At 55.5% G+C, this 24,451-nt stretch overlaps 7 protein-coding genes across 7 annotated transcripts; 3 read left to right on the forward strand and 4 right to left on the reverse strand.

Annotated features, from left to right (window-relative positions):
• Nucleotides 1-5: 5 nt before the first annotated feature.
• On the reverse strand, nt 6-359 carry W97_04425 (uncharacterized protein; the record flags this gene model as incomplete). Its single annotated transcript, XM_007782315.1, has 1 exon — nt 6-359. One exon carries the CDS (start codon nt 357-359, stop codon nt 6-8), a length of 354 nt encoding a protein of 117 aa, XP_007780505.1.
• A 3,155-nt stretch (nt 360-3,514) lies between these two features.
• W97_04426 (uncharacterized protein) lies at nt 3,515-4,017 on the reverse strand (the record flags this gene model as incomplete). Its single annotated transcript, XM_007782316.1, has 2 exons — nt 3,515-3,615; nt 3,681-4,017. 2 exons carry the CDS (start codon nt 4,015-4,017, stop codon nt 3,515-3,517), a joined length of 438 nt encoding a protein of 145 aa, XP_007780506.1.
• A 2,549-nt stretch (nt 4,018-6,566) lies between these two features.
• W97_04427 (uncharacterized protein) lies at nt 6,567-7,052 on the reverse strand (the record flags this gene model as incomplete). The annotated part of the gene is made up of 2 exons (XM_007782317.1): nt 6,567-6,975; nt 7,024-7,052. The coding sequence occupies 2 exons, from the start codon at nt 7,050-7,052 to the stop codon at nt 6,567-6,569; spliced, it is 438 nt and encodes a 145-aa protein (XP_007780507.1).
• Nucleotides 7,053-8,356: 1,304 nt separating this feature from the next.
• W97_04428 (uncharacterized protein) lies at nt 8,357-8,878 on the forward strand (the record flags this gene model as incomplete). Its single annotated transcript, XM_007782318.1, has 1 exon — nt 8,357-8,878. The coding sequence occupies one exon, from the start codon at nt 8,357-8,359 to the stop codon at nt 8,876-8,878; it is 522 nt and encodes a 173-aa protein (XP_007780508.1).
• A 285-nt stretch (nt 8,879-9,163) lies between these two features.
• W97_04429 (uncharacterized protein) lies at nt 9,164-13,910 on the reverse strand (the record flags this gene model as incomplete). Its single annotated transcript, XM_007782319.1, has 8 exons — nt 9,164-9,315; nt 9,366-11,742; nt 11,895-12,338; nt 12,817-12,929; nt 12,985-13,064; nt 13,120-13,205; nt 13,259-13,563; nt 13,697-13,910. 8 exons carry the CDS (start codon nt 13,908-13,910, stop codon nt 9,164-9,166), a joined length of 3,771 nt encoding a protein of 1,256 aa, XP_007780509.1.
• Nucleotides 13,911-14,511: 601 nt separating this feature from the next.
• On the forward strand, nt 14,512-17,710 carry W97_04430 (uncharacterized protein; the record flags this gene model as incomplete). The annotated part of the gene is made up of 4 exons (XM_007782320.1): nt 14,512-15,297; nt 15,346-15,777; nt 15,826-16,855; nt 16,908-17,710. 4 exons carry the CDS (start codon nt 14,512-14,514, stop codon nt 17,708-17,710), a joined length of 3,051 nt encoding a protein of 1,016 aa, XP_007780510.1.
• Nucleotides 17,711-19,651: 1,941 nt separating this feature from the next.
• W97_04431 (uncharacterized protein) lies at nt 19,652-23,275 on the forward strand (the record flags this gene model as incomplete). The annotated part of the gene is made up of 3 exons (XM_007782321.1): nt 19,652-19,897; nt 20,567-20,692; nt 20,750-23,275. The coding sequence occupies 3 exons, from the start codon at nt 19,652-19,654 to the stop codon at nt 23,273-23,275; spliced, it is 2,898 nt and encodes a 965-aa protein (XP_007780511.1).
• Nucleotides 23,276-24,451: the final 1,176 nt, after the last annotated feature.

The raw sequence follows: 24,451 nt of genomic DNA on the forward strand, positions 1-24,451 counted from the left end.
CGGATTCAGTGTCCGTTCGTCGGCCGTGCAATCAGCATTCCGATCCGTAAGCCCTTATGACCCCACGACATGCAATCCTTCTGCCCGTCGAGAGGATCGAGATATTGGTACTCTTTCAAGCCGGCCGGAGGCGGTGGGATGTCCTCGCCATAGTTGTTGAGACGGCATTTCTTCCAAGTGCCCTCATACCCCGGAAGTTTGCGAAATTCTCGCTTGACACTCTTCAAGGCGAAGAGCATCGATGGGTCGCAGTGGGTGAAGATGACTTGCCAGTCGACAAGGAAGGCCTCGATAGTGTTGATACCCAAGGAGACCCACTCATTCAGATGCTCTATCTTCAGCGACTCAACGCTGTTCATGGACTGAATGGCTGCTTCGGCCTCCGAATCGTTGGAAAAGCGCACGGCCAAAGCCGCGGCTGCGTCCGGTATCGCGGTCCCTCAAAACCATGACTTCCTCAACCTGGCTAAATCCTTCGAACTTGGCGCGGAGTGTTGTGTCATCCGTGTGCCATGTAAGGCCGCCGATGAAAAGTTTCGACAGTCAAGGGTGACCGAGAAAATTGGAAATTAGAGGGCGTCCGACCACTGGAAAACAGGCAGCCCGTGACGAGGCTGGTGCACCATCGCCATCCCCAGAGCTGGATGCAACCACAGCATCCGCAGAAACCCGCCCCTGGCTTGAGTCATGGATAACGGATCGGGACCAACCCTGCCGCGGGAGCTGAGGAGCGCTCGTAGACGATGCGTCAGTCTGCTCCAAGTGAACTCCGCAGATGATGGAATGGCCAGCGAGCAGCAGAGTGAGATCGCTGCAGCGTTGGAGTGAAGCCTCCACCTCGTCGTTCTAGCTCCTGCCCCAGCCGCTGGGTTAAAGCGCAGTCGGCCCAGCATGCCGGATGGTTCTTCCTGGATCATCTCTCCTTGGACCATTTCTCCTTGGACCATTTCTCCTTGATAGGTGGTGCGGAAGGGCTACATGTTGCGCCCTCCCTCCGCCGTATCCGCCGCCGTCAAAAATTTGAGTTCTGCAAGCAGCTGCACCACTCCGCATAACTCATACTCAATTCGCTGCGTTGTGAGCTCCGACAGACCCCCTCTTGAACGGTGAGCGAACCCACGCGATTCTGGGTCCGTTCGGGAGTTCTGTGAGTAGCGGGGACTTCCAAGTAGGGGCACGTCGTTTGGAACGACGCGACCACCAGCTGTGACGCGAAGCGTTGGTGGAGAACCGTGTTCTTTGAGAAGCTCCTTTGCTCTTCCTCGCCATACGCTTTGGATGAACCAGACGATGCCGAAGCACCTCGGTAAACGACTTGTTGGCATTTCCGTACTTTCACACCATGGTCTGGGATGAGTGGAAGATCGTCCTCGTGCAACGTCAGAGTACCCGAGTGATTGGAACTGGCTCAGCTCCATGGGCGGAACGAGCAATGAGTTCGTTGTATAAAATATTCCACCGTCCTCGGATTGGCGACTGCTTCCTCCCCGTCCCGCATCCGATCGGTCCAGTTCGCCATTAACGCCAGGGACGGCGCACTCGACCAATCAGTCATGAAGAAGAACGGAAAGATATAAATCCTCGTCCTCAAGACAGACTTTGCAAGCTGTGGACCCCGCCATCCACGGACGATTCCGCTCATGGAGTCGAACACTTATCAGGGCATGTGTTCGACTCTTCAGGCACGAGATGTTCAGCTCCGAGAGAGTGTCCCTATGGTGCTCCGGCCGAAGACCATATTTCACGAGAAAGGGGCGCCAGTCACAATGGTGTGGTTGGGTGCAATTGCTAAGTGATTGACGAGGACGATAGTCGATGCTCAGAATTGTTCACCCACCTCCTCCGGGCCGCCTGTCTCCGACTCTTCCTTCCTCCAGGAGTGCCAGGCGTCGACGAAGTGTTCCTCCGATGCTTGGCGCGAGAGTCATATCCCTCGACAGAGGGGCGTCGCTTATGATGGCGTGGTGGTGTACAACCGGCGCTGTCGTCGCGACTGTGGCTGCGCTTGCGTCCGCGATCTTGCGATCCTCTCGAACATCAGTGCGTGTGTCTTGAGCGTCGTGATCTGAGAATAAAATGACCTTGTGTTGGAAGATCTACTTATGCCCTTACGTCGGGGCCATTCCCATTGTCCTCGATCGGCGTGTGGACGAACATCGACACGTTCAGCATATGGAAGCCACGGTATCCGTACATTGTGATGCTGCGGCATATCGCTGATGCCAGAGCCCAGCGGCTATAAACCTCCGCTTCGCCAATCGCCTCGCTGATCTAGGAGTCTTGAGAGCAAAGTTCCGCCGGCGACTTGCGCTCAAGACCTCTACTCTTGACGAACCCGGTTGTATCGCGCTAGATTTCCGCTCCAAAGCCGGCGGGGGAGAGCAGCATCCCATCAATCTGGAGACCCGGCGAAGATGTTCACAGAAACTGCGCCAAGACTGCAGCCTCGTTGAGAAATCCGGTAAGCCGGTCTGATGTGTTCCATGTAAACCCATATGCCATGTGCCCGAATATCAGTGAGGGACCAAAGGAGGAACCATAGTATGACTGCCACAGTCCGTCAGGCCACTGTGTGGTTCCTCATCTCACGAAGTCCAGCCTTCCGAGGCCCTCCTAGCGCGAAAAGGTACCGGCTGCAACAAGAAGTAGCAGCTCAAGGGGCTTGGTGTCCCATCCGAAAGGATCTTCCCGGCTGGAGCACCCATCGTGCAAAAGCTGGGGAGGGTCTCGGCGGAAATGCCCCGACTCGGGTACTCAATCGGAGGCTTTGCACCCCAAAAGTGAGGATAAACCGGTCAGCAGCCAAAGCTCAACCGGTCTTCAGATGCCTTTGGAACAGCATGCCCGAGCGTTAGGGCAGAGAAAGGCCACCAGGCTCATGGCAATCTACCATCCGCCCGGTTTATGACCGTCTACCACCCGCCGCCACCTTGCTGCTGGTTCTGGTCGCCATAGCCGCCCTGTTGCTGGCCGGCATAGCCGCCGCCTACCTGCTAGTTGTCGTTGCGCCACTGACCTCCGCGCAATCGGACTGGAATGCCCAACTCCACGTACGATGCATGATGACGCTGCAAGCAGTAAGGTCCCGAGCTTGCCCCAACTGCTTCTGCTTCTTGCTGCCAAGCCCTCATTGTCTCCACGCTTGCGCTAATCCACCTGGGCTCTGGTCCTGGGAAGGGTTGTCATCGAATGCTCTTGTTGGCTGGGTGTTCCCTGTCGCCCTTGGGCGCTGCTCGGGATCCAGACATTGAGCTGAAGGTACCACGGATGCGATCCGAAAATCTTGTCCATTTCGTCGACGAAAGACCCGCTGGCGAACGGTCTCAACCTTGCGCTCCCACAGCATCGCCAGCTGCAGTGCGCTCTCCATTATCTTCCTGGGGAGAAAGAATCCTTCCTATATCCGGAGCCTCCAGCACAGGCCGCCTCGGTCACCGCCTGAAAAGGCCGAACCCAGGGGTTCGTTAAGCTTGGCCTGTGTGCCCAATACTCCGCTCAACCCAAAGTCATAATCTCAAATGTTGGGCGTGGGATCCTTCAACGGCGGCTCGATCCGCCCGCACTGGGACCACGCCGCCGGGGCTGGACGTGCGGCTGGATTTACGGACGGGGGACCTGACTGCAGGCATCTTGTTAGTCGAAAGAACCTTCAAGGCACTCAGCGGCGGCTTAAGACTTACCGTACGCAGACCTCTCACCCGGCAGTCCAACAAGCTCCAGGCATGGCGGTTGAGATTCAGACAGTCTTAATCCCGGAAAGAGACATGCTTGTTGGTGGGCAGGAAGACCGACGGAACGGCGGTCTCGGAGCTGAATCTCCTTCCAATCACCACGGATAACACAGCTCTCGACAAACTTGGGGCAGTTGGCATAGCCCTCCATGCTGAGATTGAAGCAGCCGAGCCTGTCGCCCAACAAGCTATCACCACCACACTGTAGCGTGACCGCCTCGGGCCTGTACCAATTCATGACGCCCTTGACGACCGGCTTGAACACGCTCTTGTACCGTCTTGTCATCGATGCCGTCGCGCAGCTCGCTAGTGCCGGGGAAGTACTCGCCGTATTCGTGGAAGGAGCAGGTCACCACGTGGGGGACCGCCCTGCTGGAAATGTTCTCCGAAGCTTCTACCTGTATTGCCCTACACAGATGAACACCATGCGTGTTACTCCCAACCAGAGTTCTTGAAGGTTACTGGGGCTGGTCGTACTGCCGCTGCGAGTCCTGTTGTTGTCTGTACCCTTGCTGTCCATTTAGTGGAGGAGCGCTAGATCCACCTCACAACGTCATCGCCGCCGAAAACCGCAGGGGAACGACGGCTTCAAGTTGTAGCTGAAGTCGAAAGCGTTCCTTTACGCCTCCACAAGTGCAGAGTTGAGCTGGTGAGAGGTGGCGGCTAGGTTGAACGTCGAGCGAGTGATGGGGTCCGCCGCCGTGTGCCCCCAGTCAAACCCATCGGGGTCGGAAGAAATAAGTTGCTTTGAAGAACCAGACGGCCACAGACCCGGTTGTTGTTGAAAGAAATGACGGATAATCGCTTGACGCGCTCAAACAAAATCGGGGGAGATTGAGTGAGGTTGAGCGAGGCTGGCGTTGTTGTTGGCAACTGATTCCCTCCCGTATCTCGCGAAGGCGGGCGATGTCAAAAGAAACGACACCAGTTCAATCCGTGCCACAAGTCAATGTGTTTCTTCTCGCCCTGGGATGTCGCGAAGGGCAGCCGCTTGTGTCTCTCCTTGTTCCAAAACTCGGCCTCGGCAATGATTCCTCTTCAAGGTATCTCGGATGTAGGTTGCGTGGACACCGCGCCGTCTTGGAACATGAACAGCGGGCAGTCTTCCCATGTTCGATCAACTCGACGTTGTCATCCCGTAAGAGCTCCAGAGCCCTCGCGTGGACGAAGATCTTGCTCTGAAGTACGCCAGTTGACAATGGCGCTTGAGAAGTTGAGAGGCTTTTTCGAACGCTGTTGGCGCTGAGTCAATTCGCGGCGAGGGGCACAGCGCGTGTGGGAGTAAGCGGACATCGGCCGTGGTGTCGTTCCTAGTGATCATGTTCCTCGCAGCTCATGAGAATGTATTTCATCTCCCCACCCTGCCGGAAATCGGCTGGGCTCTGACGAGATGACGTTGGCGTGCATCCTGCCATCGCTGTTTCACTGATCTGTCGGCAGAGTGCCTTGAGGTTCTCGATGTTTTGGACGTGTACCGGGAGCTTGTAGTTTGGGGTACCCTCTTCCGTTCCCTCCGGATGAGTTCAACGGGCGAATCCGCCAGGACTCGCATAAATTATGTCCTCCATCTCAGGCCCGGCATACTCGTCGACGCCGGTGCGTTCGTAGAGATCCGTGTCGAAGGTCTCAGTTAGGAACGCCTTTGTACAAGCGGCTCTGAACATATCAGTATGTCTTACGCGCAAATATGACAGGACTGTACACGATTTCGAGTTGTCAGTGCGCTGGTTAGTCGGGTCGAAGATCTTTGAACCATTCTTCCCTACCCGGGAAGGAATCCAAGCTGTTTCCACGAAGAATGCCGGCTCGCTGACCGAGGGTCTGGGTGAACGTGTGGACCGGAAACAGCCCGAGAACGGAAGATCCAAAGCATGACCATAGGTGACGAGCTTGTACACAGCGTCGAAATTTACCGGCAAGTCGACCATTCGGTAGATGTAGAGCTCTCCAAGATCTTTGCCTCACGAAGACAGCGGCACGGTTTGCTGCTGTTCTCTGGGATCCACCGTGTAGGATGATGGTGCAGCCGGCTGAGGGCATTCTCGTTCCAGTTCCGTGGGCGGCGTCGGTGTTGGTCCGTAGCACTGTCTCGACCAATATGTACTGGAACGTTGTCAGGAGCGCGATATCTTGTGGATGGTTGGAAGATCTTACCGGGCCTGACATGAGAAGTGTGTGTCAGTTTGCAACTCGGAATTCTTGTATCAACAAGATGAGTTGCTGGCCGATGGAGGTCCGACTTTCGAGATCCGCGTCTCTCATGACGCGTCAGAATCACATACCTTGAGGCTCTAGACGACCCATGGGGCCACGACGATATAGATCGCCGGCAGCGGTAACAGAACCCAGCGGGCAATGAAGTTCTGTTAGGCTTGTCCAGGTTAGACAATGTTGAAGCCTGTTTGGCCTCCTGCCTTCTAGAAAGATCGTGTCAATGGGCAGGTTCGGTTTCAAAAAGGCTGAAAGAGTCTGACACCCGGTAGACCTGACAAAGACTCTCTGATGGAAAGTTTGACGTGATCTCTTGGCTGTGTGAGCCAGTTTTGGTGACGGTCATGATAGTTCCAGGGTGGATGATGGAGTTTTCGGAATTTATGCATTTTCTGACGACTAAACATGAAGCAAGCAAGCAAACAACCCCAACCGTCTACGCCAAACGCCGAGGACAAAACCCAAACCCAAACCCAAATAAACAAAGGAAAACAAGACGCAACAAATACAGGAGGGAAAAAGAAGCAGCAAAAGCACACAAAACCACAACCCCCACGAACGCCAGAAGCAAAACCCAGAAGCGAAACCACGACCATCTCATCCATCGCCAACTATCCAAAGCCTTCAGCCCGTGTGGACACCCATCGTCTGGTAGTTCAAGTAGTCTGTCATGAACTCTCCATGACACGACCACAGGTTGCCCCTCCCACTGCGAAAGTCACCAGACGGCGCTGTCTGCTCGTCCGCAGCCTCTATCGCCATGTGCCGAAGCGGTGAGCCACGCTCAGTCTCCTCATAAATGAATAGAATGAGCTCCGGCGAGAGGAGGGCGTCTGTCATGGCGCGGAGGTACTGCTCGACGTAGGCCTGCATGTCGGTGCCAAAGATCCAGGCGACCGACCACAGCTTCATCAGCGTGATGAAGAGGGCGTCTTCGAGGGCGGGGCGGCGGGCGGCGACGAAGGTGCCAATATCATGGCGCGAGGGGGCAGCTGAAAACAACACGCCGAAGAAGATCGTGATGATGAGGGCGCTTTTTCAACTGTCAGCTCATATCACCCGTAGTACCTGCACCACGTACCCGAGGACGTCGAGGATTGCGAATGCCATTGCTGCTGGGTTCTTGTGATTGCTTTGAGGTCTGTTCTATGCGTCAATGCTTGTAAGATCTCGTCGTCGTCGATATCACGTACTTTGGGAATGTTTGTGTGCGGTTGCTGTCGAGTGAAAGTGTCACCAGGCCGAAGGAGTTTATATCTCACGCACAGACCGTAGCCCTTCTCCGTCAAATACATAGCAATGCTACATTGACGGAGCCGATCCAGAACGGAGACCTGCGTAGAGGCTATCTACCGTGATACCCTCGATATTCAGGAGCTCAATACTTCAATGCCAGACCACTATCCCACGTCAAAGCCTCCAATATTCACAATAGAGAAGCGGCAAAGAGTTTACGACGGCAGCCATCGTGTAGATAGGCGGTAATCTTCTCTATTCAGCAGGCGACTCAGAGACTATGGAACTCAATATAGTCCTTCTCACCTTCACAAAGGCTCGAGATCTCCGTCAAGATGATCCTGAAAATTCACATACGCCGCATGCAGGTCTCTGAGTCCCAATTGAATGAAAGTGATTTTACCCCTTTTCTAGATCAGGGAATTCACTGAAATTTGGCCACTACCTTGTTCCACTATTCCGAAGAGATTCGAGGCGTCCTAAGCCAATCAGCAAGTACTCATAAGCCTCCATACGCTGCTAGCTCATACATAGGAAGCCCGGATATGAAGTGCGAGGGAGCCGTGTCGATGCTTCATGATAAAGTCTGTTATGCTTTGGGAACTCGAGACCTCCTAGCTCACCCTTTGCTACGGATATCTCCCAGGCCAAGAAGCTACACAGGTATGTGGCGTGCTGAATTCCTGCAGCGGAGAAGGCTTCAATGTGTTCTCGTTGTCCAGTTGCTGTAGCATTCGGTCCTGTTCAAACCCACCACCATTGTGCCATAAATCTCCTGTACCAGCAATAGTATACTCGGAATATGTTTGTCACTCGCCTGACCGCCTCTATTGTTCTGAATCGCCGCTGCAATATTCTCTCTATCAGGTCAGTAGATGTCATTGTGTTAGGAGAGCGACTCCGGTGAAGCGAGTCACGGGACCTGCTCCAAGCCCATGCTTTAGTTCCTGAACGTCCACTCTCTATTCCGCTATTGTACCGCAATGGCTGTAACGCTGCTATTGTCATACAGGGAGATATATAGGTCCTCATCGCCACGCTCCTCCTCTCCTTTTCAAAACACCAGCTCAACTCAAAACCCCACACAGTAGGTGTCCAGAGCCCTCTCTCTACAGCTTTTCTAACGGCGACAGCAACGCAAAACCCATCCAAAGCCTCCTCGACCACCAAGCAGCACCATGCCGCTGCCCTACGGCCTTCAGATCGGCCGCATGTACGTAGATCTACACCTCCAGCAGCCCATCACGAAGCTAACAAAGCCTCCCTCCTCCAGCATCCTCACCTTCACCCTCCCCAACGCCAACGGCACCTCGGTCACCACGACCATCACCCACGTCTACCTGCACGGCTTCACGATGCTCCCGCTCGTGTACGCAGGCGCCACTCTTCTCGAAACCAACCTCGCCGCCATGGTCGACTGCTACTTCGTGGCGCGTCACTGCGGTCTTGAGGCGTTCCGCCTCGCCTTGCTGGAGGGCATTGCGGAGGACCTCTCACGCTGCTCGTCAACTGCGGTGATCGAGTACGTGTACAATTACGTACCGGAAGACTGGCAGCTGCGTCGCGAGGTGGTGATGGCGGTGATGGAGAGGACGGAGGGAGGGCTGTGGTTTGATGAGGAGGAGATGGAGGAGTGGAGCTGCCTGGTTCCACGGTTTATTAGGGATTTGAGGGAGTGGGAGTATGTTTCTGGTGGCTGAGGGAAGAGGGCTTCATGATATTGGCGCTAATCGTCGGGTTTGGAGTTTCAAGGGGAGATCTTAGGGAAGGGGGCTGGTGATGGGCGTTTCTGGGGGTAGGTCTGGGTCTTGTTTCTTGTTATGCCATCCATCATGATACGACAACAATGCATCAAGGCTCTGAAGTACTATTCATCTCAGAATTGGAAGAGTGATGAGGTTTTTGTAATTGTATGAACGCCAAATCTATGCAGTGAACCATCCCAATGCGGTCAAGCCCGCATATGCGTACAATCCTACATACATCTACAGCGTCCGCTTCTCAGACCTCTCCTCGTAACATTGGATCTGATCCCCAGCCTCGAAGCCCTCCCAAGCATTGAAGCCTATGCCACACTCTGTCCCCTTCCTCATCTCGGGGACGTCCTTCTTCGATGATTTGAGGGAGGTTATTGTGCCTATTCATCATTAGCTCGTCTCCTCAGCAAGGCACAACAGCAAAACTCACCATCGTAGACCGTCTCCTTCCCCCTCATGACCCTGACCTTATTCCCTCTCCCCACAACTCCATTCCTCACCTTCACACCCGCAATCTTCACCGTCTTCCTCCCACCCAGATTGATGTCGAAGCCCATAACCACCTCCGCCTCGCCAGTAACCCTCTGAGTGATAAGCGGCGGCAGCTTCTCCGACAGCACAGCCCTGACATCATCGACAAGCCTGTAGATAATGCTCTGGTCCAGGATCTTGACGCCCTGGCTCTCCGCCATCTGCGCCATCTTGGGCTCCACGGCCGTGTTGAATGAGATGATATGGCCCTTGGCAGCAGCCGCGTGCTCGATATCGAACTGGCTGACGGGACCGACGCCGGAACGGAGAATGTGCGGAGCGACTTCCGCGTTGCCAAGCGCGGAGACGGCGTTGAGGACCGCCTCGACGGAGCCGGAGACGTCGGCCTTGAGGACGAAGAAGACTTCCTGGAGCCCCGTCTTCTGCGCCTCCGCAGCGGCATCCTCCGGCAGGGTTTCGCCATTCTCCGCCGCCCGCGCAACCGCCTCTTCGCGCTCGCGCTTCTCGGCCTCGAGGCGACGAACCTCGTTAATGGCCTCCATATCCTTCGCCAAAGCCTCCCTCTCCTTCTTCTCCTCGCGCAGCTGCACCACAGCAGTCGCCCTCCCCTCGTCCGGCGCCTGTAGCACCTCATCACCGGCAACAGGCTGGCCCTTCCAGCCGTCCACCTCGACCGGCATGCCCGGCCCGACCTCATCCACCAGCGCGCCGGCCTCGTTCCGCAGGGTCTTCACCCTCGCCCACGTCGCGCCCGCAACGAGCACGTCGCCAGGCCGCAGCGTGCCCCTGCGCACGAGGACAGTAGCGACGCGGCCGCGCGTCTTGGTCGTGGCTTCGAGCACCCAGCCCTCAGTCGGTCCATCCGTATCAGCGCGGTGGTCGAGGATTTCGCTCAGGGTCACGGCCGCCTCTTCCAGCTCGCGCATGCCGAGGCCGGTTTTGCCGGAGACGCAGATACATTGAACATCCCCGCCGAAATCCTCGACCTCGACGCCCTGGCGTGCCAAGTCCGCCTTCACGATCTCAGGCTTCGCCTCATCCTTGTCGCACTTGTTAATCGCGACGATGAGCGGGACGCCCGCGGCCTTGGCGTGCCTGATGGCCTCGATGGTCTGCGGCTTGACGCTATCATCTGCGGCAACGACGAGAATGACAATGTCCGTGACAGTGGCGCCACGCTGGCGCATGCTGAGGAAGGCGGCGTGGCCGGGTGTGTCGAGGAAGGTAATCGTTTTGTTGGAGGCGGCGAGCGGGACGCTGAAGGCGCCGATGTGCTGCGTGATGCCGCCGTGCTCGGTGGCTGCGATGCTGGATTTGCGCAGGTAGTCGAGGATGGTGGTTTTGCCGTGGTCGACGTGGCCCATGATTGTCACAACAGGGGGACGGGAGTGGAGGAGACTCCGCTCTTCGGGTGAGGGCTCAGGCGCGGCGCGCAGGTCGATATCTTCGTCCGCCGTGTCGGCGATCGGGTCGAAATTGTATTCCATGGCGATTAGCCCAGCGTTCTCGGCGGTCAGGATGTGCGAGCCTTCTACATTCTCGAAGCCGAGATCTTCCATCTTGGCTACGAAGTCCTCCAGGCGAACGCGGAGTGCGCTGGCTAAGTTCGTCACGCTGATAAACTCGGGGAGGTAGATGGGTGTAGGTGCTGCTGTCTCAGCCGCGGCGGCCTTAGCGGCCTTCTTCTGCCTTTTCCGCTCCGCTTTGGAGATACGTTTTGTGTCCTCCTCATCGTCTGCATCACGAGCGTAGCGGTCGCGCCGGGCTGCTTCGTTCCGATCGTGACCATCACGACGACGAGGACCGGGATCCATGGACCGTGAGCCGCGGTCATCGAGGAATCGACGAGGTATCGGGCGGTGCTCCTCGCGCTCCTGGCGCGCCTGACGCTCTTGGCGTTCCTCCCTCGGTGGTTCCACCCTGACCTCTGACGGCGGTTGAGACGGCGCGGTGCGTACTTCTTCAATATGCCGCGGCGGTGCTTCCGTAGGTGGTGGTGGCGGTCGTGCGGGAGTGCCGTTGAGCGATACGTAGCCCTTAGGAGTTGGTTGTAGCTCTACGCGCCTGAACGTCGGCGCCTCCTGAAACGGAGGAGGCGGCATAGTTGCACTCTGTGCGGCAGCCTGGCTCCTGTGGTCATGGCCCCGTCGCTTCAGATGCTTCCAGTTCGCGGTGAGATTCGCATCAAAAGGGGGATCTCGGGGTTCTTGAGTTTTCGAGGGATTGAGATTTAGGCGGTACGATAATCGAGAAGGGTGTTGTGACTGTCCTCTTGGTGATCGTTGGCCGAATTGAATCCGCTGCCTGTCAGGTGTCTAATGTCATCAGGTCAGAATGGTTCAAAGCCGAGCCATCATACGAATCTTGTCCACGCTGCCAGTTCACCTGCATGCCTCGTCCGTTAGAAGGGACAGCATTGCGGTAGTTCTGTGGTCATCGAGCTCTGTTTAGACGGTTGAAGACTTACATTGTGATCCACCCTCCAGCGCCCTCTCTCCGCACGCTCGCTCTGTTGCGCTTGCGCCGGTGCCGCCGCCGCTCTCGCCCTCAACACCTCCCTCTCCCGCTCCTCTGCGGCGCTCAGTCCGCTGCCTCCAGACGTTGCGCCCCATCTGTCCGTCCTAGACGCCTCGGCTCTCATCCCGCCGCCGCCGAAGGTCGAACCCCATTTATTCGGTGCCGGCTCATCGTTGAGAATCGCGACCTGGCCCGCAAACGTTGAGCCCCATTTCGCTCGAGCCGGCAAATCATCCTGGCTGTCTTCCTGACGAACAGCAGCCTGAGCGCTCGACTGCGCTGCTTTGGGAGACGAGTTGAGATGGCGGCGTTGGACATATGCTGGCGGCGGCGCTGCTGGAGTAATACCGAGGCGGGAGGCGCAGAAGACGCAAACGTCGTGGGTTGAGGATGTCTGTTGGAGGGTTAGTTCTGGTGCGTATGTTCGTATTCAGGGGTTTTCTGTACCCTCAACACTCGCTGTCTGCGCATAGTGTGTGTGGTGATGGAAGAATAGCTCTCTCAATGGCTTCAAGGAAAGTTGCATGAACCTTAGGAAATCCCCGTCACGTGAATCTCCGCTGGCGGTGAGATGCGGCAGAATGGCGGAGTCTGAACCCCGATCAAACCCGACTTCGCGCACCTCAGGGTGATTGTATCGGAAACTTCGTCACGCACATAGCTCCTCGAGGCTTAACGGAAGCTGTGCTGCAACATCTTACCAGCCCGGCTTGGATTTGGCGACTCAGTGTCCTACTGTCAAAACCGTGCAAGTTTGGCATACAGCTTGAAGCGTTGCATGGTCTTGGTATCTGGATTTGATATGCAATCCTGATAATTGTGCTTGATATTATAATCTATACACCCTTCCGTAACGGCGCTCCTGCCCATACTATAGGCGCCAAGTACTTTGGTAGATTGAGGCCGAAGAGGCTCGCGAACCATAAAATCACAAATACTGCTGTCGGCGCGAGCAGGAGCTCGGTGTGATGGAGAAAGGGCAAGGCTGGGGCTAGTGATCAGCATGATATTCCCGGAATGCACATAACCCAAGACCGTACCATTGTAGCCTAGGAATGTGATCACTGTGTAGTAGCCAAAGGCTAATAGGTACAGCGAGTTGCCGAAGAAAAGCGATACCCTTCAGCAGCCGTGAGTCAGACTGCTCTCCAGTGCAGGCCGGAGATGGAGCTCACCAATAGTCTTTGGATATCACCGGCATCAGCAGGAACTGTATCACATACAGGAACACCCACACAGGGAAGAACGCCCGTATCGACACCTGCTAGATCGTCAGTACAATGCTCACAAATCTTCCCACCAGGCAGTGCTGACATCAAAGCAGTATCCGAACTCCAGTTGCTCCGCCTCTCCAGGCTGCATAAACAGCCCCTGCCTCCTCCGCCCAGGAAGGCCTGGCACACCTGGGCCCAGCAGCCGTCCGACCAGGAAGTATGCCGCTGTCGAGACAAGCAGCGACACCGCCAGGAAGTGCACGAACACAAAAATGGCCGCCACCTTCACAATCTTTCCGAAGCCGTCCGCGTAGGCTAGCCCCCAGGCTATAGATGTGAGGAGGAGGAAGAAGGAGAGGAGATAGGTGAACGAGGGGTCGGGGCGATGCCATGTATTCTTCGTCTCTGTGGGCGGTACGGTCAGCCATGATGCTTCCTCGACCGTCATACTCGTCATCTCGGGAGAGGTAGCGTACGTTTCTGGACTCCAGTCAGCGTTCTGCTCGAGCCTGCACCGTCGCCCAAGCTTGTCTTCAACCCACATGATAGTACATCGACCGAAACACCTTCTTCGGCGCTATTATCAGGCTCGTCATCTCCCACACCGCCATCTCGAAATCCATCTGTGGGAACTTGAACAGCCGTTTGAAGAAACGAGGCATGCGGGGGGCTTCGCTGCGGTGCGTGGGGAGAGTGCCGCCGAAGTTCGAGGGGCCGCCCATGGGGCGTGGGAGGGAGATGTGGGGGTTCATGGTGTTATGAAAGGGTGGAGAAGTTCAAGCGGGAGTTGGTCTCGGGGGAAGGCGTCTTGCGCTGTGCGGATAGAAGCAGACGGCTTTACGCGCTGGTTCATGCGCGGATCCGGAGATTTTGGTGGAAGCTTGCTTGGAGAAACGCTGAGCAGGACGATGTAATGCTAGGGTTCTCGGACGAGAACAAAAGGTCGGTTTCAAGCGATCATCCCCCGGGTATTTGAAGCTGCACGCGAGGCTTCTGTTAAATCGATGCCGCGTCGTGATTCTACGCCTCAGGCTGCGAAGTTCTGCTTATGTCAGCCAGGCCGCCATCAACTTGAAGTTCAGCGTTCAGCATTGCGGAGTTCCGCTCTTCACTTGACAATTCTTGAAAAGAAAGGTAACTAACGAGCGCCTTCACCACCTACCAAGCTCGACAAAGACAATCACCTGCCCTCCATCTCCCTCTAGCCTGGTACAACCTCCAACAACAACACGACCCTTCGAGGCAAGTCGCGTCCGCGTCGCTCACTACTTCCAGCAATAAATCGTCGACATCTCATAGCTTCCTGCGCTCTCACCTCCTTCGATAGCTTCCATTTGAATATCTTCGGTGATCATGGCGAACAACACTGACGCGGAAGCGGCGTTCCTGCGGTCTATGCAAACCGGTTCTACCGACACATACAGCCCCTACAATCCAGCGCAACAGCCTGCGACGGGCGACGAGGAGGATGAAGAAGAAGACTACGATCCCTCAAGTTTGCTGCCAGAGTCCACAGATGACGCAGTGCCCGCAATACAGACAACGTCAACCACACCCTCAGACTCCCAGCCGGCATCGCGGCCAGCTTCTACTGTGCAAAAGCAGCCCCGAACAGTGGGTGGGTTCGTCGTGGATGACGATGATGATGAGGAAGAGACACCCTTCATGAAACCACCGATGGCTACGTCAAATGGGTTGTTGAATGTTTCACGGGGCTCTACACGTACACCACAGCGTTCTCTTTCTCAAACACCAAGCAATACACTTCCATCTTCAGATGTACCAATACATAGTGCTGCACAAGACCAGGGTCTTTCAGGTGTTGTTCCAAATGGTTCCACTGTCTCTGCTCCTAACGCTGCTGCTGTTCCTACTGAAGTTGGTGTCCCTGCACCGAATGGCGCTGCTGCCGCACCTCATGAAACCAATACAGTCATTGAGAAGAAGCCTTCATCACCTCCCGCTGCGAAAGCGCGGCTGCCACAAGACAAAGTCGGTATCTTCGAGGATCGAATTGCAGAGGATCCTCGAGGAGATGTCGAGGCTTGGTTGGGACTAATCAATGAGCACCGCAAGCGCAACAAGCTCGACGATGCTCGCGCTGCATACGAGCGTTTCTTCAAAGTCTTTCCCACAGCTGTAAGTACAGCTCGCCTTGACATGTGACCTATGCTTACATCTTGGCAGGCTGAGATATGGGCGGAATACGCCAAGATGGAGGCAGACCACGAAGAAAAGCATAGGTTCGAGGTGATTCTCGGAAAATCTCTTCCCACGAATCCTCATGTGCCTTTGTGGTCATTGTACCTTGATCACATACGCCGAACCCAAAACCTCACACAAGACACCACAGGTCAAGCTAGGCAAATCCTCTCCGAGACCTATAACTTCGTGCTCGAGAAGATCGGCATAGATAAAGACGCTGGTCCGATCTGGATGGACTATATTCAATTTCTTCGCTCTGCACCAGGTGTTCCCAGCGGGAGTGGTTGGCAGGACGGCCAGAAGCGGGACGTACTCCGCGCAGCCTATCAGCGCGCCATCTGCATTCCTACTTCGGCAGTCCAGGCACTGTGGAAGGAATACGACGCGTTCGAGTCCGGTATCAACAAGACCACTGTGAGTCCACATGCGTCCCATGCGACTTCACGTACTAACACGTCTCAGGGTCGCAAGTTTCTGCAAGAGAAGTCGCCAACATATATGACCGCCCGGCAGGCAAACATTGCCCTTCAGAACATCACCAGGGACCTCAAGCGAACGACAACACCACGGTTACCCCCGGCACCAGGCTTTGAGGGCGACGTAGAGTACCTACAGCAAGTAGATCTCTGGAACCGCTGGATCGCATGGGAGAAAGACGATCCTCTGGTGCTGAAAGAAGAAGATTCTACCGCCTACAAAGCTCGCGTTCTGTACGTTTACCGACAAGCGCTCATGGCGCTCAGGTATTGGCCGGAGATGTGGTATGATGCGGCTGAGTTCTGCTTCCATAACGGTCTTGAAACCGAAGGTACCGAGTTCCTCGACCAAGGGATAGCCGCGAATCCAGAGAGTTGTCTCCTAGCGTTCAAGAAGGCGGATCGCATCGAGTCTACGACCACAAGCGAGGAGGGTGAGGAGAGTTTGAAGGCTCGCGGCGATGCTGTGCGGGAGCCGTACAATGTTGTTCTGGACGCCCTTTACGACCTAATCATCAAGGTGCTGAAGCGCCAGGAGCAGGCTGTAGCTCGGATTAAAGAGCACTTCGCACAGCAAGAAGCTTCGACACCACAAGCAGGCGGAGGTGACGATGACGATGAAGATGATCAGGCCGAGAAGGCAGCAGCGAATGCAAGGGAAGAGCAACTAAAGACTCAGATCGAGGCCATCCAAGCAGGCCATGCTGTAGAGATGAAGATGCTGTCCAGAACGGTCACAGCCGCTTGGATTGCACTGATGAGGGCAATGCGACGTGTGCAGGGCAAGGGTAAGCCTAAAGCAGTGATCGGTGGTTCACGCCAAATTTTCGCGGATGCTCGCGCACGAGGCCGGGTTACGAGCGAGCTCTATATCGCGGCAGCGCTTCTGGAGCACTACTGTTATAAAGATCCGGCGGCAACTTTGATCTTCGAGAAGGGCTCGAAGCTATTCAAGAACGATGAGGTCTTTGCCATGGCCCACTTGAAGCACTTGATTGCCTTGAATGATATCACCAGTGAGTATCACGATCGGTGTCTCAACCTCAAGCTTAGCTGACCTTTCCACAGACGCCCGCGCAACATTCGAAACCACGGTCAGCCGCCTCACCGCCAAACCCGAAGACGTGCCTAAGTCCAAGCCCCTCTTCGCCTTCTTCCACGAATACGAATCCCACTACGGCGAGCTATCTCAAGTCGCCAAGCTCGAAAAGCGCATGGCAGACCTCTTCCCCGAAGACCCATCCCTCAAGCGCTTCGCCCACCGCTTTGCGGCCCCAGACTTCGACCCTACCGCCATTCGACCCATCATCTCGCCGCTCACACAAGCGAAGCCGAAGGCGCTAGCCCTGCCAATGCCAATGCCGTTGCCCGTCCCGACGATCGAGCAACCGGCTGCAGCAGTCCAGGAGTCTCCGCGACCGCTCCCACCAGCACAAATGAACTTCTCGCCCAAGCGCCCTTTCGACGACTCAGATACCGAGTCAACGCACCAGGAGCGGCGCAAGATGCCTCGCGGTGAGTCCCCACTCAAAGGCGCCGCGGGCCGCCGGCTCGACGCGCTCAACGAACGGCGCCTCATGCAGCGAGAACGGGAGCGGGAACGTGGCGGCCAGGGTCAAACTGCGAGTCATCACCAGCAGCAGAACATGGGCGTGCAGCATCCACCCCCGCCGCCGCCGCTGCCGATGGAGGTGAATTTTTTGCTAAGCGTCATTCCGCCTGCTAGGCAGTATAACTCGACGGTGTTCCCGCCGCAGAAGATGGTGGATCTACTGAGAAACATCGAGCTGAGGCTGCTGCCGCATGTGGTGCCGCAGTGGCAGGCGATGCAGGGGGGCAGTGGAGGGGGAGGGTATCAGTATCCCCGATGAGAATCGATTGGATAGGGACGGGGAGATTGGGCGCTTATGGAACGGCTTCATCGACGAATTGAGAGGGCTTGAGGCATTCTGCGTTCCAAGAGTCTTGGAGAGGTTGCGCTATTTGGTTTCTTGCATGCGTTTTAGTCTTTTGCATGGGTTCGGCGCTTTGATTACAGGTTGAAGCATGGGGTTACAATGCAGAGCGGGGAGGCGCAGGCTTACGGTGAATTCACAGTTCTTGATCTGAGTGGATTCTGTCGCGAGAAGTCGATGGCTCCTACAAGACGGGAAAAATGCGCTCCTCTACGCCTTGCTATACGATAGAAACGGAGTCAGTCACTTCTGCCATACAAACTAGAAACCGCCGTACTGAGGCTGCATTGATTGAGCACGTGACTTCGCGGCGCATCTGTCATATGAAGCTTGATCCAACGACAAACGACACGACAGCTCTTACGACGCGTTCTTACCTGCACCGTCAAAGCAGCTATCCGCAGTGTAAGCGTTGGCGTTTGGAGTGAGCGGACCAGTCATGATATGGCTGCTAGGTGCACATTAGATACAGATGCGATGAATGCACTGGCTCATGAGTAACGTGATGTTGAAGCTTGACAGCAGACAGCTGCTCATAATCGTGGCAATCTCTCCGTTTGCAGTTGCCATAGCATCGAGTGCTGCTTTCCTGACCGAAGGTGCCTTCTCGGTTGTTTACAATCTCGAAACCTCGATCTCATCTCGCCACTCATGAAACTTCCGCTCTGCTGCCTCCTCGCTCCTTCCACCACTTCAACCTCTCTCATTCCTCGCATATCGTCGGCCAGCACGCAATTGACGCAGGCATCTGACCTTTGTTCACTGAGTGACTGAGCTGCAGGCTTTCCGTCCTGCTGCCCTCGGGACGCTCCTTTGCTACGTCTATAAAAGGACGTCCACCAGCCAGAACCTCCATCTTTCCTCCATCCTCCTACATCCTCCCGCTCCTTGAACTTCTTCGACCTCAGTCCATCCTTGACTTAGCCTTCTTCATCTCAAGTACCCACAGCGTCATTCGATCAGTCAACCTCTTCGCCGCATCCTTTGCAGGCGCAGAAATCTTCCGTTGAGGCTGAACGCATCTCAAGGTACGCTTATCAGCAACCGCAGGCGTCACATGCAAGCCCCTTCATGTCAACAACGTCACATGCGCGTTTGCCACCCTTCTTCCCTCTTCCTCCATCAGACGATAACCTAGCATCAACACTCTTCTACTCTTCTTCATTCATCCTTCACTCTCCTTTGACCATCATCACACCTACTCAAGCATCTGTTCTTTGAGAGCAGTCTCTGCTGCCTCTGCAACGCCGCGCCCTTACGTTGTCTTCAAAGCCTGGCAAGCGCCAGTTGATACGACACCATCCGTAACCTTCACTGCTCCGCGTGGCAATTGATCTTTCTAGCCTTGAGATATCCAGCTCTTCAAAGCAGCTTCGCTAACGCATAGCCGTCAAGTCACCGCACTGCGTCGTCTCGCCTTCAGCTAGTCAATCCCTTCGGAAGCGCGCCTTCTTCTCTTCATCTCTCGGTCATAGCCACGCCGCTCTGAACGCTTTGATCTCTTCAAGTTTCGGAGGGACTCCACGTCAAGACCTTCATCGAAAGCAATTCTTCAGGCCCACGGACAGTCTGCGCAAGGTGATAAGAGCGGCATCCGTTTGACCGCCACCGCCGCGGACAACCTGCGTTAGGTGAGTACTCTTGACACATATCCATCATCTGCTTTCCATCACCGGCCTTCTTTACTTCACTGCCTGGCTTTCTTAGCCACATGGAAGCATTGCAGTCATCACCAGACGCTTCACCGAGTGTGCTCAGGTTGAGCCGTTTGACGCCGCTGTTCCTTGTCTCTTCACACCAACATCCTTCATCACTTCGAGCCGTAGCTGACCAGGCTTCACAGAACCCACAGTCATCATGAGTGCTCCAGGCAAGAAACACGTCCAGCGTGAGAAGAAAGCCGGAACCTCCGGCTCGTCTGAGGAGAAGTCTTCTTCCAGCGGCGGGCCCACCATCCGCGACTCCCCAGCTCGTGCCATTGCTGGGTTCGACGGCAACCGCGATCCCGCTGATCTGAACGTTCCATACTCTGCAGGCGTCCAAGTCGATGTCCGTCGCCTTGCGGATGGCATCGGCTTCGGTGGCTGGTCTGCCACCCGTGGAGTAAGTGAAATCTTTCTTCTTTCTGAGTTCGTACAATGATTCCTCGCATCATGACTGTCTGTGTGTTCCTCCATGATGGACGTTGGCCTTGTTCCAATGGTCATAATTGCTTCGTTGTTTTGAAGTCTAGTCGTAACCTTCACCGAGTTGCTTCACCGCACTTCCAACTCTTATCTGGTCACGAGAGTGCCAGTTCCCAGCCAGCCCGCATCCTTGATACTGGTGCGCGAAGTGTTGAGTCCGGCTCGCTGGTGGATTTGAAGTGGCTGGTGCACTTCATGTCGCGCTGCCAATACTTGCGGGAGCTTCCCCTCTTCCATACCACAAGCAGACTCAACACAACAATAGCACCGCACCGCACAGCACACAGCACAACACAGAACAGCAAGAACAACACAACACCCAACTCAAACACTGAATAGCACATAACGGAGAAGCTCACTTTGCCCTCTCCATTGTTTTTATTATTCGTGTTCTCTATTGTGCTTCCAATTGTCACTTCACAATAACCCAGTCTTGTTCCAACACATAAACTCCACAAATCTCCACAAACCCTCGCAAACCTCCATCACGGACAAGACAGACTGCTTTCCAGATTTCTCAAAAATATTCGCCAACATGGATTACACGTCGTTTCGCCATTTCGATGTAAAGACTAACTTTGTGAAGTTCAATCTGCCCCAGAACCTTCCGCCGCGGCCGGCCCGCCCGAATCAGCAAGGCAGAGCTGTCAAGATCGGCCTCAACACGTTTCCTGTTGTGCAGATGCCAACGAAGCCTGTCTATCAGCACGATGTAAGTTCACAGGCAGCAGTCGTACCCTCAGCTTGCCCTCCATACTGACACCATCAGGTTAATATTGGCAACGGCGCTGAGAAGCGCGGTCTCATCAAGCGCGTTTGGAACTCCAAGGCCGTCAAGTCTGCTCTCGGTCCCGGTTGGATCTTCGATGGCAATCGCATCGCCTGGTCGCAAGAGAAGAAGTCTCTGAACATTGACGTCAACCTGGACGAGGAGACTGGTAGAGGATCGCGCGGTCGCAATGTTCACAAGATCACGATCCGCTTCACGAACGCTGTTCGTTTCGACTCTCTGCAAGGTTACCTTGCTGGCAGGGCTCCCTTCGACAATCCCTGCTTGGAAGCTATCTCGTTCCTCGACCACCTCATGCGTCAGACTCCCAGCCAGACGTACACTCAAATCAAGAAGTCATTCTTTGCTCGTGGCAACCAGCGGACTCTCCTCGGCAACGGTGTCGAGGCCTTCAAGGGTGTCTTCTCGTCCATCCGTGTCGTTCTGGGAGCTGAGGGTAAACCTGGCCTTAGCGTCAATGTCGATGTAGCTAATGGCACCTTCTACACCGAGTCCAAGCTTCACGATGCAGTGGTCAATTTCTGCAACAAGCGCGACCTTGCGGACTTTGCCGCGGAGTTTGCTAGACAGCGCCGAGAGAACCGCTGGCGTGGAGGTCCCCTCCAAACTTCTCTCAAGCGGCTCCTCAAGGTTGGCGTTCGGGTTGAATACCGCAACCAGAAGGGAGGCCCTCAGGACTTCATCATCAGCCGGTTTGTGGATAAGACTCCTAGCGAGGCCAAGTTCAAGATTGAAGAGCGCGATGAGAACGGCGACGTCACCAGCTCGCGCGAGACCAACGTCTTGGAATACTATAGGAACAAGTACGAGGTCATTCTCAACAACAACCTACCAGTGGTTGAGATGACTAAGAAGGTTCGCGGAAACCCTACCATCATCCCCATGGAGTTGTGCACTCTTCACGGCAACCAGCGCTACCCCTTTAAGCTTGATGAACGGCAGACTTCCGGCATGATCAAGTTCGCTGTCACGCTTCCCCAAGACCGCTGGAGCGCCATTGAGCACGGCCTCAATATGCTGAACTGGGAAAACGACCCTTTCCTGCGTAACTACGGCATGAATATCAGCAAGAAGATGACGGTCTCCAATGCGCGTCTCCTCCCAGCTCCCGATGTTCATTTCGACAAGTCTTCCGTCAAGAGCGCGATGGCTTCCTCCGGCCAGTGGAGGCTGGGCCCGCCCCAGGTTAGGTTCGCGCAGCCGAACAAGAAGCCGTTGAAGAGCTGGGGCATCTGCTTCATCAATGCCGGCCGCGGCTTAGCTGTCGACAAGACTACCGCCGAGACCTTCTCCAGCAAACTGGTCGAGATCTACAAAGCACACGGCGGCCAGATCGCTGCGCCGCCGACCCTGTTCGTCGGCAACTGGAATGAGGGCTCCAAGATGCTGCAGACCTTCTGGAACACTGTCGGCAACAAGGTCCAAGCCGAGCCCCAAATCTTCTTCTTCATCATTCCGGACAGAGACTCTTCGCGGTACTTGGCGCTGAAGAAGACCTGCGAGACCCAATTCGGCATTGTCAGCCAGGTTATGCAGGCGGCGCATGTGCAGAAGTGCCAGCCACAATACATCAGCAATGTCCTTATGAAGGTTAACGCTAAGCTTGGCGGCGTTACCGCCAGGGCCGTCGGAACTCTTGCCAAACTGAACCCCAAGTTCCTCGACCAGAAGAACATGATTATCGGCGCTGATGTCTCACATGCCGCTCCGGGCAGCCCGGCAGGCTCCATGGCCGCCTTCACCGTTTCCATGGATAAGACTCTCACCCGTTATGCCGGCCTGTGCGACACGAACGGCCATCGCGTCGAGATCATCTCAACGGCAAACGTGGAGTCCCTCTTAGGCGAGCTTTTCGGACCATGGATGCGTGAAGTCGGTGGAGGCGAAATGCCTCAGCGTATCATCTACATGCGCGATGGCGTTTCTGAGGGACAGTATCAGCACGTTCTTGATAACGAGGTTCGTGACATCAAGGCCTTGTGCAAACGCTTTAATCCGAAGGCCGACCCCAAGTTCGTGGTTGTCGTGGCCAGTAAGCGTCACCACATCCGTTTCTTCCCTCAGGAACCTTCTGCCAAGGATCAAAACGGTAACCCGAAGCCTGGTACGCTCGTCGAGTCGGGCGTCACTCATCCATTCGAATTCGACTACTATCTCTGCCCCCACAAGGCCATCAAGGGCACCGCTCGCCCTGTTCACTACCATGTCATTCTCAATGAGGCCAACATTGGTGCAGAAGAGCTCCAGCAGATGACCTTCGAGCACTCCTTCCAGTACATCCGCAGCACCACCTCGGTCAGCTTGCACCCTGCTGTGTACTACGCTCATCTCGCCTCCAACCGCGCCCGTGCTCATGAGCAGAAGCCCATTGTCTCCGATGGTAAGGGCAAGGGCAAGCTGGAGAAGTCCAGCGAAGCCGACACGATCAAGACTCCGACGGAGATCCCACCGCTCACGAAGATGTACCCCAACCGTGGTATCATGACCTCCATGTGGTACATCTAGGCTGCCACTGGATCGACGAACGTGCCCGGGCTTTTTCTGAGCGACCCTCCACCTACGCCACGGCTTCACCACTGCCGCACGACCTCCAGCGACCGCTGCCTCACACCCCTCTGTCTTTGAGCTACGACTTGCGTTGTGCGTGGCTACTCTGCTCTTCTTTTCTTCGTCTCTCTGCTGGCAAATAAACATCACGGTGCAAATCCAGCCGGCTCGACAACACACTCCCACTGCTGCACGATCCATGACAGCGGTCCTCTCCTGGCTTGAGGGCGGTGTTGTCTCTCCGGCTTTTCTTTTGTTTTATTTCCATTCTCGTTGCCTTCTCTGCTCGACTGCACACCTCGTCGGCGGTCCGACTCAAGCTTCTACGACGAGCTAGCCATACTGGATCGATGCCTTGAACGGCAAGCTTGCTGGAACACGGCTCGATACCCTTGGCTTAACTGCTTTCTTCTTCACGAAAAATACCCCGGATGGCGTGGATGGCTAGTATGGCGTGGGAGGAAATACATTCGATCTGGGACATGGGACTTTTTGCTTTTCATCTGGCTCTTTTCTTCTTTGCTTTTCTGATGCAAGCTGGTGGTAATATTCGGTGGAAAACTTGAGGCTTTTCCTCGTAGGTGGTCAATCTGCTAGGTAGCTAATCAAAAGTGGATTTCATGATCAAACTACGTCCTTCTCCCACCATCGATTTTGTGACTCTTGATGCGACTGATACAGGATAGAGCAGAAGGCGCTGAAGCGCCTGCACGCCTGACCACCAACGCGCTTACGAACACAGGCATCTTGTCCTAATGACAAGAGCTCCACCCTTCTGCGATTCATCACGACACCTTCATCCGAAGTGTACGCCGCATCCCAGTACCCTCCGCAGCGGGAATGCCCAGACGATCCGCCGGACAAACATGGAACGGCGGAGCTGACCGCTCCATACCTACCCGCAGACCACGGATCGATGACAGAACCTTAGGGAAGGTTGCCGCTCACTCATACGAGTTAGGTCACGAGGACGCGGAGGCTCTCTGCCTTGCTGAGGTCTTCGGGTCCATGGCACTGATTCTAGAACTGAGCAGAGAACCTCCGGCTTCACCATTTCGTGGAAGCTCCGCGGGAAAGAGAAAAACTAGCCTGGCGCTTCGAAGGTGCAACAGCAGTGTCGATGGAGGCGCCGGC

This window comes from Coniosporium apollinis, assembly GCF_000281105.1.
Source record: "Coniosporium apollinis CBS 100218 chromosome Unknown supercont1.19, whole genome shotgun sequence".
In the NCBI taxonomy this organism is placed as follows: Eukaryota; Fungi; Ascomycota; class Dothideomycetes; genus Coniosporium; species Coniosporium apollinis.